The sequence below is a fragment of the Medicago sativa genome, chromosome 5, assembly GCF_051527215.1.
Source record: "Medicago sativa cultivar Bolivia chromosome 5, Bolivia_mono, whole genome shotgun sequence".
NCBI classification, from domain to species: Eukaryota; Viridiplantae; Streptophyta; class Magnoliopsida; order Fabales; family Fabaceae; genus Medicago; species Medicago sativa.
In genome coordinates, this window is record NC_140753.1 from 32,792,839 (window position 1) to 32,807,857 (window position 15,019).

The following is a 15,019-nucleotide window of genomic DNA, read 5'->3' on the forward strand; positions in this document are numbered from 1 at the left end:
TAAAGACATTTGGAATTTCTATCATAATCATATCATAATCATAATAAAGTAATGGCTATAATTTTAAATGCACTTGTTTTTCCCACCTTATGAATTTTTGCGCGCATCCTGTCCAGATTCGAAAATCCAAAATATTTTAACGTGTCGTGAAGAGTTTTTATATGATGTTTATGCCATTCGAAATCTATAATTCAATTTAATAGAACGCACGAGAAACTCAATAGGATGGAAAAAGAAGACCCAACTTTGAATGCATAAAGAATACAATGAGTAATCGTGAAAGCAAAGCTGAAATAAACATTACCTCAGCAAGAAAAAAAAGTTATACTAAAATAAACACTGGATACTTCGATCGAAAAAGTAAACCTTGGATAAATATTTTATTACACGAATGTTAACTTTGAAAGTTTAACTATACAAAATTTAATTTAAAATAGATAATTAACTATACAAAATTAAATTTAAAATAGATAATAAAAATGATCCTTATTACTATATACATTTGTGAGTTCAAACTAATCATTGGCATGTTGTTCCATATATAAAAGCTTAATCAATGTTTCCTGTGCCCTGATGATGCCATGAGCACACCAACAGCCACAATAAACATAAACAACATACTCCCCAGTAAGATATATGTTCTTCCTGATGATTTCCTATATTCTCCAAACAAAACAATTCCCCAAAAAGTGCTCACAAGTGGAAGTGCCTGTTTCATCAATGCATTCAAATGAAGAAATTATTCAATAATTCATTGAAATCTGAACACACTTATGTTAGATATATTGAGAAAATTAGGTGTCGTTTGACTTCGTTTGACACTATGAAAATTGTGATTACAAAGTTGGCTTATATGGCAATGACGAGTTCTCATTAGATATCGGTGTAAAACTAATTTACGCAGATAATGGAATCTTGTTAAACTCACCTGGACAGCATCAGCTGCTGCATATCCAGCAGCTTGACCTCCCATAAACTGAAGGCCATTCCCAAATCCACAAAGGAAACCAGCCAGCAAGGCCCAGCCTCTTCCATTCCAGTCTCCCAAATAATTTGTCAATGATGACTTGGGTAAGTTCAAGACAGGGTGGTAAAGGAAAATGATGTTTAGAATTATTCCGATAACAAAACAAGATACTGAAAAATAGAAGAAGGCGGTGTAAACATTCAGATGGGGAATCCCTTTTTTTAAACTGTGCCACTGGTCATTTGTTGCTAAGTTGAATGCTGGTGAAAACAAAGAAAAGCAGATTCCAGCGAAGAAAACTATGGTTAATCCAATCAAAGGTCTTTTCCCAAAAACCTGCAGCGAAACTTTAAGAGTAAGACATGTGACACATTACATAATTCTTGTTTGAAGTATCATTCAATAACACACTACATGTATGACAAATTATAGTGACATACCTTAATAGCTCTTCTGTTCTCATTCTCTATGAGAAAAACTGCAGTTCCCGCTTTCAATTTTTCTGCAGAATTGCTTCCACTTTCAAGATCCTTTGATTTAACTATTATTTTAAACATTGAAAAAATTAGAATATTGTCAAATGAAGAAATCCTTTAAGTTGAACCTTGTTGGAGGTTCTTACCTATGTTTCCTTCTTTCAATGAGTCCCTGGAAAAACAAAGTTTCTGATAGAATTAGCAATACCCTACCAAATTTATATAACTAAAGAAGACAAAACAACAATCAAATTGAAACTATAAATTTCAATGCAGAGAACATAAACAGCTATAAACACCGCACTCATCAAAATCAAGAAACTAAAATCACCACAGCAACTGAAATTCAGAACTAGATGAAGTACTTTTGCACACCTCTTTATTAGCAGTAACAATCAAAAGTTATGAGTTATGATTCATTGGACGAGAGAAAAGGAGTTTGGATAAAATAGTTCCCTCTATTTTTAAGGTACTGCTCAAAAAAGTGATTGAGCTGGTCGTATACTCGTTGCTTATTCTTCTCTGAGAATCACCTTTATAAAGGTTTATTTACATAGTAGCTAGCTATGATTGTTCCCAAAGTGGCAATTCCTATTTTTGTTTCTAAACAGTGTGTAAATAAGGGACTTTTCTTTCTTTCTTTTAAAAGGAAAAGGCATAACGTAAGAAGTTAGTATACAGTGTTCAAAGGAAGTTGATAATCATACGAAGGGACCGGCAAGGGGAGTTAAATAGACAAACTGTAAGCACACAATACATACAAGGATGCATCATTATGATGACTTGAAAAATCCTTGAGCTTAGCTTGATTATCGGCAGTATTAGATGCATGAACAGCAGAGCCTAGACAAACCGCAACCAAAAAACAACCAACTCCAGGGAAAAGAATCTCAGCTTTATTGATTTTGTCATCCAAAAAGTAATTTAAGGTTGTGCCTGTGACAAATTGAACAAAGTTAATACAGTAGAATTCAATACTGGATTATGTTGAAGGGCACATTTTATTTAGTATTCATTCTATATATTAACTAAATTGTTGTATAACTTGTTTAGTAATTTAATAATTTTCTATTGATTATGTCGGTGAGATACCTATAACAACGGTTATGCTTGCTGTAATCACTTCGGTAACCGAAAGCCCAACTAGAGCAAATGCATACTGTGTGGACAGATTCCCAAGGCTAAGGACCACACCACCTGCCATTGCAAACATTACTGAGGGCCAATTATCCTGCAAGTAACAATTTATGAAGATTGTTAAATTAGTTCAAAGATAATAATAATTAAACTCAGCACAAATGATATGTCTATAGTTAGATATTGAATAAAATACTCAAACCTTCAAATTTCCCCAATATTTCAAAATCAATTTATTCTCAGTACGTCTGCGTATCAGTGTTAATATCATTTCAGGTGTCCGTGTTTTGAAGGATTTGAACCATTACGATGAAACAAGTGAAGAATAGAATGAATAGCCGAACCTGAGCAAGTTGAGTTAAGAAATTTGGCTCATCAACTGTCCCATTTCCTATCTGACCAAATGTAAAAGCAATTATAATAGCAGCCAAGAAATTGGTGATTGAGTAATCGAGGTAGGTATGCTGAGGAAGACGGCCTCGCCTTTCTAACAGAGTCAATACAGCAGGCCATGTCCCTAAGAAGAAAAGAGCCAACAGCATGCACCCTATGGCACCTCCCTTGCTCTCCACCAAATACATTTTCAACTCAACACTTAAAATCCTCTCAGAAATTGAACTAATCAAGGAGGAAATCTCAGAGAAATCCTGAAAACAAAATGAATTAGTCCTTAAATGATAAGCTATTAGGTCCTATTTGGATAACCAACTTAATTTATATAAGCTATTTCTATAACAAAAAACACAATAAAGTCAAACTATTTCATTTCCTTATAAGCTATTTTCATAAGGTATCTTGGAGAGCTTATGGAAATAAACTGAAAACAGCTTATAAACAATGTCATTGTAATTAAGTTGTTGCTATATACTTCCCCCAAACAACTTGAAAGTGCTTATATCAGTAGATAAATTCAAATAAGTCAAAGATAACACCAAATTAATAAATACTAAAGATAGTAGGTACACAGAAATTCGTTAATCATTAAGAATACAAATGGAAAAAGGAAGAAAAATAAAAAAAATTCCTTAAATTTTAGAAAGTCAAACATGAGAGCTGAAAAGCATGCACTATGCAGCAACCTTTGAATTTGAATCCATAAATGAGAAGCAACAAAAACAGAAGACAAAAAAGAAAAGTGTTGAATCATAGCAACAAGCTAGCTAAAGAAATACTCAACAAACAGTGTATAAAAAAATCAGAACTCTACCTAATTGATTGCTTTGCTTTTAAAAACTGTATTAGTGGGACATAAGACAACGATCTTTGATTTGACACACAAACTGTGCCAAATGAGAACTCATATAACAGGTTGGAAAACACTTGAAGTTATATAACAGAACAGAACTGTGAGTGAAAAAAAAGTTACCTAATATAGCTGAGAAAGTGGCAAGTCGATAAAGAGAGAGGCTTTAGAATAGTGAACGTGTTTACAACATTTCCATTTAATTGGATAAATAGATGAGGCAGCGAATCAATTAGAATCTTGACAGCGGATTCCAACTCTCGTTGACTTAAAAATAGATTCTAAAACTAATTAATAACTCTTGTTTGGTACTCCCTCCAGTCACTATTATAAGCAAATTTCTACTTTTTAGATTCATTTAATAAATGATGTATGTAGTCTACAATATAGACCACATATATCATTTATTAAATGAACCTAAAAAGTCAAAATTTGCTTATAATAGTGACCGGAAAGAGTAGTTAGATTGGATGATCAGATTTGTTTCCACCGTCAGATATTTGGGCACGTAAAACTAAAGTCCATTTATTACGGATAACACATCGTAAATGTATTTTATTGTGCAATTTAGTTTTTTTACGTAAAGATATATCCATGTCATTCAATTTTCAACGAGTCAAAATGCATACCGTGTACAATTAAGACAAGTTTTCTTTTAAAAAAAGTGAGACAAGTGCAAGATGGAAAATTTATTTTTATCATTAGATCAATAAATCTCATCATTAATATGTAACTTGATTTGTTGATATAATGGTAAAAAATACTCCATCTGTTTCAAAATACATGTCCAATTTTTGCAATGTGCATTATTCACTTGACTTACTTTGACTATACTTTTTAATTAATGTATAAATACAAATATTAGCATGTAAGATGTTGTTTGATTTATCTCGACAAATATTTTTAAAATATTAAATTTTTATAATTTTTTACTTTAGATAATTAAAGATATTAACGGTCAAAATTGTGCATTGACATATGTGAAGTAGTTGACTTGAACATGTATTTTGAAACGGAGGGAGTACTTTGTTTATAGCATAAGACTACTTTGTTTGTGCAAGTTTAAGTTAGACAAAGGCCAAAACATAATTAAAAATCCACCTTAGCAATGTTAGATAATTTCGTATTGACCGTGTCCTCCTTATAAAGGCCAAATTATGGCCAGGTGGACCGCGACCTCTTGATTGTATTCTTAAAGAGGTTACATATGAAGACAACAATTTTTATCTTCCTACAGATGAAATAACCATGCTTACTGATTATACCCGTTGATGGTAAATCACTGTTTCATGAAAACTTACATACTAATTAAGGGACAGAGATTTGGTTGAGTGCAGGGCATTGGATCTAGAGGAGTGTGATGCAGAGACTGTGAAAGTTAAATCAGCTTGTATCACATTATTAGCGCAACGATTGGTTTCTTACAAAGCAAGCAATCACAGTTTTAGGGTTTAATGGAGGAAGAAGAAGATGAAGTTGGTTAGAGGTTGTTAGAGAGAGAATAGAGTATTGGAAAGTTGTTATTTCATTGATCAATGAATAGAGAAGTTACAAGAATATATATACACATGACTTAGAGTGCAAGTCACTTGTAACTAACTAACAATCTTATCCAAATGGTAAAGCTAAACAAACTTAATACTATTAATCATGATTATAGATCAATCACAAACTAAGACACCCCTCTAAATCCATAATCCTAACATTCAATGAGACCTAACTTGTCCCTAAAGTATTTTGAATCCATCTGCTAGTTGAATTTCAGTAGGGCAATACACCACCTCAATCATGCCTTTTGTCACTTGTTTCATGATGAAATAGAACTTGGTTTCAATGTGTTTGCTCCTGGCATGTGCTATTGGATTCTTGGCTGGATTTATAGCTGATTTATTGTCAATTTTCAGCTTCAGTGGCTTCTCCACTTCACAGTTAAGTTCCTTCATCACATTGTCTAGCCAAATTGCTTTACAAGCTGTAAAAGTGCATGATATATACTTAGCTTCACAAGATGATATAGCAGTTACATGTTGCTTCTTTGTGCACCATGCGATTGCAGCATTATTGAACTTGAATAGGTAACCAGAAGTGTTTCTCCTATCACTTTTATCTCCACACCAGTCTGAATCTGAGTACCCTATGAGCCCAGTCTTTCCTTCCTTGCTAGCAGTTGGAAACATCAAACGAAGCTTTAAAGTTCCTTTCACATATCTCAGTATTTTTTTTAGCTGCAATGAGGTGAGATTTCATGGGATCATTCTGAAGGTGAGAAAAACACAAGAAGAGGGGGTTGAATTGTGTTAGCTTTTTCTTCTTTTTAAAACTAAGTACAGTGTTTAGAGTCTGATGGAGTTCAGAGTCTTGAACAAAGTTCAGAGTCTTATGCAGCGGATAAACTAAGAGAGAGAGAGAGAGAGAGAGAGAGAGAGAGAGAGAGAGAGAGAGAGAGAGAGAGAGAGAGAGAGAGAGAGAAGAGAAAGACACAAAGCAATTATACAGGTTCCTTCCACAATCCGAAAGTAGTCCTGTCCCCCTTGCACTTCCAATGAGAGTTCACTAAAATCAATATCTAGCACCAAAGCAAGAGACTTCAAACTACTCAAGCACAAAAGCAAGAGGTTTCCTATGCTCAAGCACACATGCAAGAGACTTCCTATGCTCAAGCACAAAAGCAAGAAACTTCTAAACAAACTCAATTACACAGAGATATAGTTGAGGTTGAACACTTGATATACAATCAGTGGTGTTCACAATACAAATCAGATACAAACTCTTTAAGGCTCTATAATTTCTAAGATATGACAGTTGTTAAGAAATTCTAAGTGAACTTTGATGTGAAACAATTTCAGCAGAGTTTTGGCACTTGTAAAATTGTTATGAGTCTCTTATAATCTTCAAGTCTTCACTCCTTTATATAGAGGTGTGAAGACGCTCTTTTGTCTCCAGACGCTGTCTTCTTCAGACTCTATCTTGCAACACAAGCTTCCTTTCAAAATTTCATTGATCTCATTTGTTCTTTCAGAACCTATAGTTGCCTTGTAATTTTTTTGACTATGGTCCTGCACACTTGAACAAATATTAGCATATCCAATTGACATTTTTTAATACTTTGTTATCATCAAAACTCAAAGTGGTCTTGTTAAACTCATTTTGTTCCAACACATTCATGATTCTACTGATTATACTAACTGCAAAGCATATATTAGGTCTGCTATCACATAGATATATCAGGGATCCAACTATTTGCTTGAACTCAGTAGCTTCCATTGTCTTCATTGCTACATTCATCACGCTTAGCATTTGTTTCAGATGGATTTGCGACAATGTTACAATCTACCATATCAAACCTTAAATCCAATTTGAAGTAGGTACTGATCATTTCTCTTGTTCCATGCTCTAGGTGCTTGCTTCAAGCCATAGAGAGCCTTGTGTAACTTGTACACCATCTGCTCCTTCCTTTTTACTTCAAATAATGGAGGTTGTGTAATATACACATCTTCTTCCAATGATCCATTTAAGAATGCAAACTTCACATCTAGGTGAAATAGTGACCACTTCTTGCTACTAGCCAGTGCCACCACCAATCTTACAGTTTCTAATCTTGCTACTGGAGCAAATACCTCGTTATAATCAACACCATATTTCTATAGGAAACCTCTAGCTACAAGTCTTGCTTTGTGCTTAGAGATTGATCCATCTGGATTCAATTTCACTTTGAAAATCCATTTCACATTAATGGTTTATCAGGTAGTTCAACTAGTTTCCAGGTGTTATTCTTCTCAATAGCTTTGATTTTTTCAATCATAGCTTTCTTCCACACTTCAATCTGCATAGTGTAACACCTTTGAACCCCACTATTAATATTTAATACAAATACAACAAATAATTCATATTATACTCAAGGTTGTTGGAACAAAATGTGTTTAACAATGAACCTTAAAGAGTTTTGATGATAACAAGGTATTAAAAATTGTAAATTGGACTAGCTAATATTTGTTCAAGTATACAGGACCATAATTATAAAGTTACATCATCATTGGTTCTGAATGAGCAAATAAAGAGCAAAGGAAACAACAAAAATTTGAAGCTTGGACGCTCCTGAAGGCAACTTGTTACTGAAGAGAAAAAGCGCTCCTGAAGTTAAGTCGCTTCTGAAGTGAGAATAGTGCTCCTGAAGTTAAGACGCTTCTGAAGTAAGAATAGTGCCCCTGAAGACAAGAAGTCCAGAAGTCATATCATCAGAAGCTGCATCATCAGAAGCTGCAGAAGTCATATCATCAGAAGCTGCATCATCAGAAGCTGCCTCATCAGAAGCTATTTCACCAGAAGCTGAATCTCAACTGGATTTGCAAAAGATTCAAGAATTGAAGAATTATCAATGCAAAAGCTGTCTATTGGATTCGAAAACACAAACCAAGGATTAGTGGAATTTTGCAACGGTCATTTCAAAGGTGTTTGAAGGCTTGTGCTTGCAATTTGGACGAAAGCGTTGACATTGTACTTTGTACGAATTGTACAACCACGTTCTCCACTACTCTGTTTTGTGTCCACGCTACAAGACAAGAAAACAGCTCCAGAATACAGCTTCGCCTGCATAGATGTTCCTTTGGATAAGGAATGGATTTCAAATTTGTTCTTCATAGGACAACAACCAAATCAGGCAATATATCATTGGTGAAAGATCAAGCTTCAACAACGACTCTTTGGTGCGCTGGCAATTTCACAACGTCTCTTTCACACCTCTATATAAAGGAGTGAAGACCTAGAGATTTGGTAATGCATGAACGCTGAACAAAAGACTCACAACATTTTTACAAGTGCCAAACCTCTGCTGAAATTGTTATGCATTCACTTAGAATTTCTGTGTCTTATAGTCATATCTTAGAAATTCTTAAGTCCATTGAGTCTGTATCTGATTTGTATTGTGAACACCTCTGATTGTATATCAAGTGTTCAACCTTAAACAATTTTCTGTGTAATTTTGTTTAGTTAGGAAGTCTCTTGATTGTGTTCTTGAGCAAAGGAAGTCTCTTGCTTGTGTGCTTGAGCAAAGGAAGTCTCTTGCTTGTGTGCTTGAGCAATTGTAATCAGATATTACTCTTAGTGAAATCTCCTTGGAAGTGCAAGGGGGACTGGACTACTTCCGGATTGTGGAAGGAACCAGTATAATTGCTTTGTGTCGTTCTTCTTCTCTCTCTCTCTGTTTTTTCCGCTGCATTTAGATTCTGATCATCACTTCAGAAGCTGTCTCACTTAGCTTCTGATCAGTGTATTCAGTTGTTTAGGAGAAACGAAGAATTTTTAAAAACACAATTCAACCCCCCCTTCTTGTGTTTTTCTCACCTTCAATTGGTATCTAGAGCCTTGGTCTGTTGTGTAACACTTAACCGTGCAACAATCAAAGATCTGAGAAAAACATGACTACTCCTCCTCCTAATGGTTCTAGTGATACTAGCTATAAAAATGTCTCACATGATTATAGTGATAGTAAGAAAACCAGTGTTGGAAAAGTTCCAAAGTTCAATGGAGATGCTGAAGAGTTCTCTTGGTGGAAGACCAATTTTTACAGTTACATCATGAGCCTAGATGAAGAATTATGGGATATTCTGGAAGATGGTGTTGGTGATTTAGTCCTTGATGAAGAAGGAGCTGCTGTGGATAGAAAGAAACATACTCCAGAACTGAGGAAACTCTACAAGAAGCATCATATTATCAGAGGAGCTCTTGTCACTGCCATACCCAAAGCAGAGTACATGAAAATGAGTGACAAATCCACTGCTAAAGCTATGTTTGCTTCTCTCTGTTCAAATTATGAAGGGAGCAAGAAGGTCAAAGAAGCAAAGGCTCTTCTGCTTGTACATCAGTATGAGTTATTCAAGATGAAGGATGATGAAACTATTGAGGAGATGTACTCAAGGTTTCAAACCTTAGTTTCTGGGCTACAGATTCTAAAGAAGAGCTATGTTGCTTCTGATCATGTAAGCAAGATTCTCAGAAGCTTACCTGCCAGATGGAGACCGAAGGTGACTGCCATTGAGGAAGCTAAAGATTTAAACACTTTAAGTGTCGAAGATCTTGTTAGTTCTCTCAAAGTTCATGAGTTAAGTCTTAATGAACATGAGTCTACTAAGAAGAGTAAATCAATAGCTCTTCCATCCAAAGGCAAGTCATCAAAAGCTCTCAGAGTGGTTGAATCTGAAGAGGAAGAACAGTCAAGTTCAGATTCTGAACCAGATGCTGCTGAAATGGCCATGCTCTTAAACAGACTTCAATATCTGGCCAAGAAGAACAGAAAGTTTCTCGCCAAAAGGGGTAACTCCAGAAGCTCAAGGAAAGAAGATCAGAAGGGATGCTTCAACTGTAAGAAGCCTGGACACTTCATTGCTGAATGCCCTGATCTTCAAAGAGAAAAGTCAAAGGACAAATCAAAGAGGTCTACATTCAAACCAAGCAAATTCAAGAAGCAGATTAAGCAGAGTTTAATGGCAACCTGGGATGATTTGGGTAGTGAATCTGGATCTGATAAAGAGGAAGCTGATGAAGATGCAAAGGTAGCTGTTGGGTTGGTAGCAACGGCAACTTCAGAAGCTGGATCAGATTCAGACTCAGAAGATGAAAACGAGGTATATTCCAAAATTCCCAGAGATGAACTTGTTGAGTCACTTAAAGAACTTCTTACACATTTTGAAGTAAGAACCAACGAGTTGAAGGATTTAAAAGAAAAATATGCTGATTTGGTACAACAGCAAAAATCAACTCTATTGGATCTGAAAGCTTCTGAACAAGGACTTAGGGGTTTTGACTTCATGTGTAAAACATATGAAGATCAGCTCAGGTTCTTATGTCAGAAGCTACAAGAAAAGTGTAATGAAAAACCTTTAAGTAATCATGAAATTGCTCTTGAAGATTTCATTATATCTGGCATTGACAGAAGCAGAGTAGCTTCTATGATTTATAGCATTTACAAGAACAATGGCAGAGGAATTGGTTTTCCAGAGGTTAAACTTGAGAAAACCAATCTAAAGTCTTGTTGTGAATGCATCAAGGAAGGTCTGAAAACATTCTTTGTACCAGAAGGGGCTGAGTTGGAAACTGTTGTTCAATCAGAACCTGAAGCTTCTAGTTCTAAGGCTAAGATTATTTCAAAGCCAAAGAACTCTAAGTCAAAGGCTATGATCAAATCTGATTCCAAGTTTTCAAAGGTTAGGATCCTGAAAAGATCAGAACCTATTCCTCAGAGTCTGGTGAAACCAAAATCTGGGGTTCTGAAGTCTAAGTTTCAGAAGAAGACAGTTACTGCTTCTGAAGTACCAAAACCTAAGGTGATGGTTAATCAGAAGCAACCCAACTCACAGCACAAGGTACAAGAAGAGAAGAGTAAAGCCTTAAGTACTAACCTTCCAGGACCCATAGAACAATGGGTACCTAAAACTAAAAATGTCAATGATGCAGGTATGTCTAAGAGCAGTGCCAAAGCAAAGATCATGGTACCTAGACAGCGGTTGCTCAAGACACATGACAGGAGACAAGTCCATGTTCCTCAGCCTAACAATGAAAGAGGGAGGAAATGTGAAATTTGGAGGCAACCAGTCAGGCAAGATCATAGGTACAGGAATTATTGGTAATTCCTCTACCTCAATTAATAATGTATGGTTGGTAGATGGTCTTGAACATAACCTTCTGAGCATTAGTCAATTTTGTGATAATGGTTATGATGTGCTTTTTGAAAAACCCAACTGTACAGTAATCAACAAGGAAGACAAATCCATTGTGTTCAAGGGAAAGAGAGTTGACAATGTCTATAAAATCAATTTTTCTGAACTGGCTGATCAGAAGGTGATTTGCCTACTATCAGTGAATGATAAAAAATGGATGTGGCACAGAAGGTTGGGACATGCTAACTGGAGGTTAATCTCTAAGCTTAGTAAGTTACAACTTGTGAAAGGGCTACCAGACATTGACTATCATTCAGATGCACTCTGTGGTGCATGTCAGAGAGGGAAAATTGTGAAATCATCTTTTAAAACCAAAGACATTGTTTCAACCTCAAGACCTTTAGAATTACTCCATATTGATTTATTTGGACCAGTGAGTACTGCATCCTTGTATGGAAGTAGATATGGATTAGTCATTGTTGATGATTACAGCAGATGGACTTGGGTGAAATTCATAAAGAGTAAAGATGTTGCGTGTGATGTATTCAGTAGCTTCTGCACTCAAATTCAATCTGAAAAAGAATCAAAAATTTTGAAAATCAGAAGTGATCATGGTGGAGAATTTGAAAATGAGCCATTTGAAGCTTTTTGTGAAAAACATGGAATTTTCCATGAATTCTATTCTCCTAGAACACTACAACAAAATGGGGTTGTAGAGAGAAAGAATAGAACTTTACAAGAAATGGCCAGAACCATGATTCATGAAAACAATTTACCAAAACATTTTTGGGCAGAAGCAGTGAATACAGCATGCTATGTTCAAAACAGGATCTATATTAGACCTATTTTGGAGAAAACAGCATATGAACTCTTTAAAGGAAGAAAACCCAATATCTCTTACTTTCATCAATTTGGATGTACATGTTACATTCTGAACAACAAGCTCTACCTAAAGAAATTTGATGCCAAGGCCCAAAGAGGAATCTTTTTAGGTTACTCTGAAAGGTCAAAGGCATACAGAGTGTATAATTCAGAAACACTTTGTGTTGAAGAATCTATGCACGTTAAATTTGATGACAAGGAGCTTGAAGATAAAACTTCAAAGCAAGGTGAAAGTTCTGCAGAGATACAGGTTCCTGAAGCTACTCCAGAACCTGATCAGATAGCTGAATCTGAAGATAGTCCAGAAGCTGAACCCACATCAGAAGCGCAAGATGAAACTGCTTCTGATGAAGCACAAGATGGCTCACATCAAGAAGATCCTCCCAGAAACACATTCAAACACAAGTCTTCACATCCTGAGGAGCTAATCATTGGAAACAAAGATAGTCCAAGAAGAACAAGATCACATTTCAGACAAGAAGAGTCAATGATTGGACTAATCTCAATGATTGAACCTACAACAGTTGATGAAGCACTTTCAGATGATGGATGGATCCTAGCTATGCAAGAAGAGTTGAATCAATTTCAAAGAAATGATGTGTGGGATCTGGTACCCAAACCTCAGCACAAGAACATTATTGGAACAAAATGGGTATTCAGAAACAAGCTGAATGAGCAAGGTGAAGTAACAAGAAACAAAGCCAGGCTTGTTGCACAAGGGTATAGTCAACAAGAAGGCATTGATTACACTGAAACGTTTGCTCCAGTTGCAAGATTGGAAGCAATCAGGTTACTTCTTTCCTATGCAGTTAATCATGGCATAATATTATATCAAATGGATGTCAAGAGTGCATTTCTAAATGGTGTCATAGAAGAAGAAGTGTATGTCAAGCAACCTCCTGGATTTGAGGATATTAAATATCCTGACCATGTTTTTAAACTGAAGAAATCACTATATGGCTTGAAACAAGCTCCCAGAGCTTGGTATGATAGACTAAGTAATTTCTTAATCAAAAATGATTTTAAAAGAGGACAGGTTGATACTACACTCTTCAGAAGGACCCTTGAGAAAGATATTCTTGTTGTGCAAATATATGTTGATGATATAATATTTGGTTCTACTAATGCATCTCTTTGCAAGGAATTTTCTAAGTTAATGCAGGATGAATTTGAAATGAGCATGATGGGAGAGCTGAAGTTCTTTCTTGGCATTCAAATCAATCAATGCAAAGATGGAGTCTATGTTCATCAATCAAAGTACACAAAGGAGCTTCAGAAGAAGTTCAAACTTGAAGATTGTAAAGTGATGAACACTCCAATGCACCCTACGTGCAACTTAAGCAAAGAAGATGAAGGAGCTAAAGTAGATCAGAAGCTGTATAGAGGTATGATTGGTTCTTTGTTATACCTCACTGCATCTAGGCCAGATATTTTATTCAGTGTATGCTTGTGTGCAACATTCCAATCAGATCCTAGAGAATCTCATATGACTGCTGTCAAGAGAATCTTCAGGTATTTGAAGGGAACAACTAATCTTGGACTCCTTTATAGGAAATCCTTAGATTATAAGCTAATTGGATTCTGTGATGCTGATTATGCTGGTGATAGGATTGAAAGAAAGTCAACCAGTGGCAATTGTCAATTTCTGGGTGATAATCTTATATCCTGGGCTAGCAAAAGACAAACAACTATTGCTATGTCTACAGCAGAAGCAGAATACATTTCAGCTGCAAGTTGTTGTACACAACTACTTTGGATGAAACATCAGTTGGAAGATTATCAAATAACTGCTAACAGTATTCCTATTTATTGTGATAATACTGCTGCTATTTGTTTGTCTAAAAATCCAATTTTGCATTCAAGAGCTAAGCACATTGAAATCAAACACCATTTTATCAGAGATTATGTTCAAAAAGGAATTTTAGATATACAATTCATTGATACTGAAAATCAATGGGCTGATATATTTACTAAGCCTTTAACTGTTGAAAGATTTGATTTTATAAAGAAAAATTTAAACATGCACTTTGTATCTGATTAAATGCTTGCTTGCTCCTGAATAGGGTTTTAGGTTCTGAAGTCAGTTCAGAAGCGGTAGTCCATCAGAAGCTCTTTATTGAGGTTCTGAGGAAAACTCGCTTCTGATGATGACGTCAGCATCTGAAGTCCAGAAGCTGGATTTGTTGCTTCTGAATAGTTGAATTAATGGAAACGTTGGAAGTTACCTTTTAAAAAGTAACTTCTGGCCCACTAACTTGGTAGTTACTCTGTGAACTTCTTACGTGGCCTGTATGTGTTGGTGTATAACTAAAAGGGCAATGATGATTTAATAGCTTTGAAAGTACTTTTCACGCGCCCCCAATTTTGTCATTAATGTTATGTTTGTTTGTCTCTTTTGAATTGCAATCGTTTTACTTTTAACACTTTGACAATTCACACACTACTCACTCACCACAAACACATTTGCTCTCAAACCTCTTGCGAAGTAAGCGCATTCTCTCAACCTTAGAACCCTAAAATCTTCATCTTCTTCAAATCTTCGTCAATCATCAAATGGCATCATCAAGCTCAAAAGTTTTAGAATCTACATCAAACATGCAAGGCGTACCAGAATCTGGGTCCATCTACAAAGAAAAGACTATGGATATTCCATGGAAATCCT

The 15,019-nt window shown here is 35.5% G+C and overlaps 1 protein-coding gene across 4 annotated transcripts; it reads right to left on the reverse strand.

The window, feature by feature from the left end:
* Positions 1 to 347: 347 nt before the first annotated feature.
* On the reverse strand, positions 348 to 4,002 carry LOC146921866 (ureide permease 2-like). Of its 4 annotated transcripts, none has more exons than XM_085715120.1 (8): positions 3,947 to 4,002; positions 2,925 to 3,227; positions 2,536 to 2,674; positions 2,205 to 2,379; positions 1,590 to 1,615; positions 1,408 to 1,508; positions 929 to 1,303; positions 348 to 709 (listed from the first exon to the last, which is right to left on the reverse strand). In XM_085715120.1, the coding sequence occupies exons 2-8, from the start codon at positions 3,159 to 3,161 to the stop codon at positions 554 to 556; spliced, it is 1,209 nt and encodes a 402-aa protein (XP_085571246.1). In that variant the 5' UTR covers positions 3,162 to 3,227; positions 3,947 to 4,002; the 3' UTR covers positions 348 to 553. The 4 variants fall into 4 exon arrangements, with proteins under 4 accessions (XP_085571246.1, XP_085571247.1, XP_085571244.1 ...); XM_085715121.1 differs by having other exon boundaries at positions 3,788 to 4,002; XM_085715118.1 differs by lacking the exon at positions 3,947 to 4,002 and adding an exon at positions 3,660 to 3,720.
* Between the last annotated feature and the right edge of the window lie 11,017 nt (positions 4,003 to 15,019).

What these genes read in the sequence shown, in the direction of transcription:
- LOC146921866 (XM_085715118.1), bottom strand. An exon ending in ATTGAAAGAAGGAAACATAG is followed by an intron (nt 1,509 to 1,589) that starts GTAAGAACCTCC and finishes TTAAAATAATAG; the next exon opens with TTAAATCAAAGGATCTTGAA. An exon ending in CAGCAGCTGATGCTGTCCAG is followed by an intron (nt 710 to 928) that starts GTGAGTTTAACA and finishes TTGATGAAACAG; the next exon opens with GCACTTCCACTTGTGAGCAC.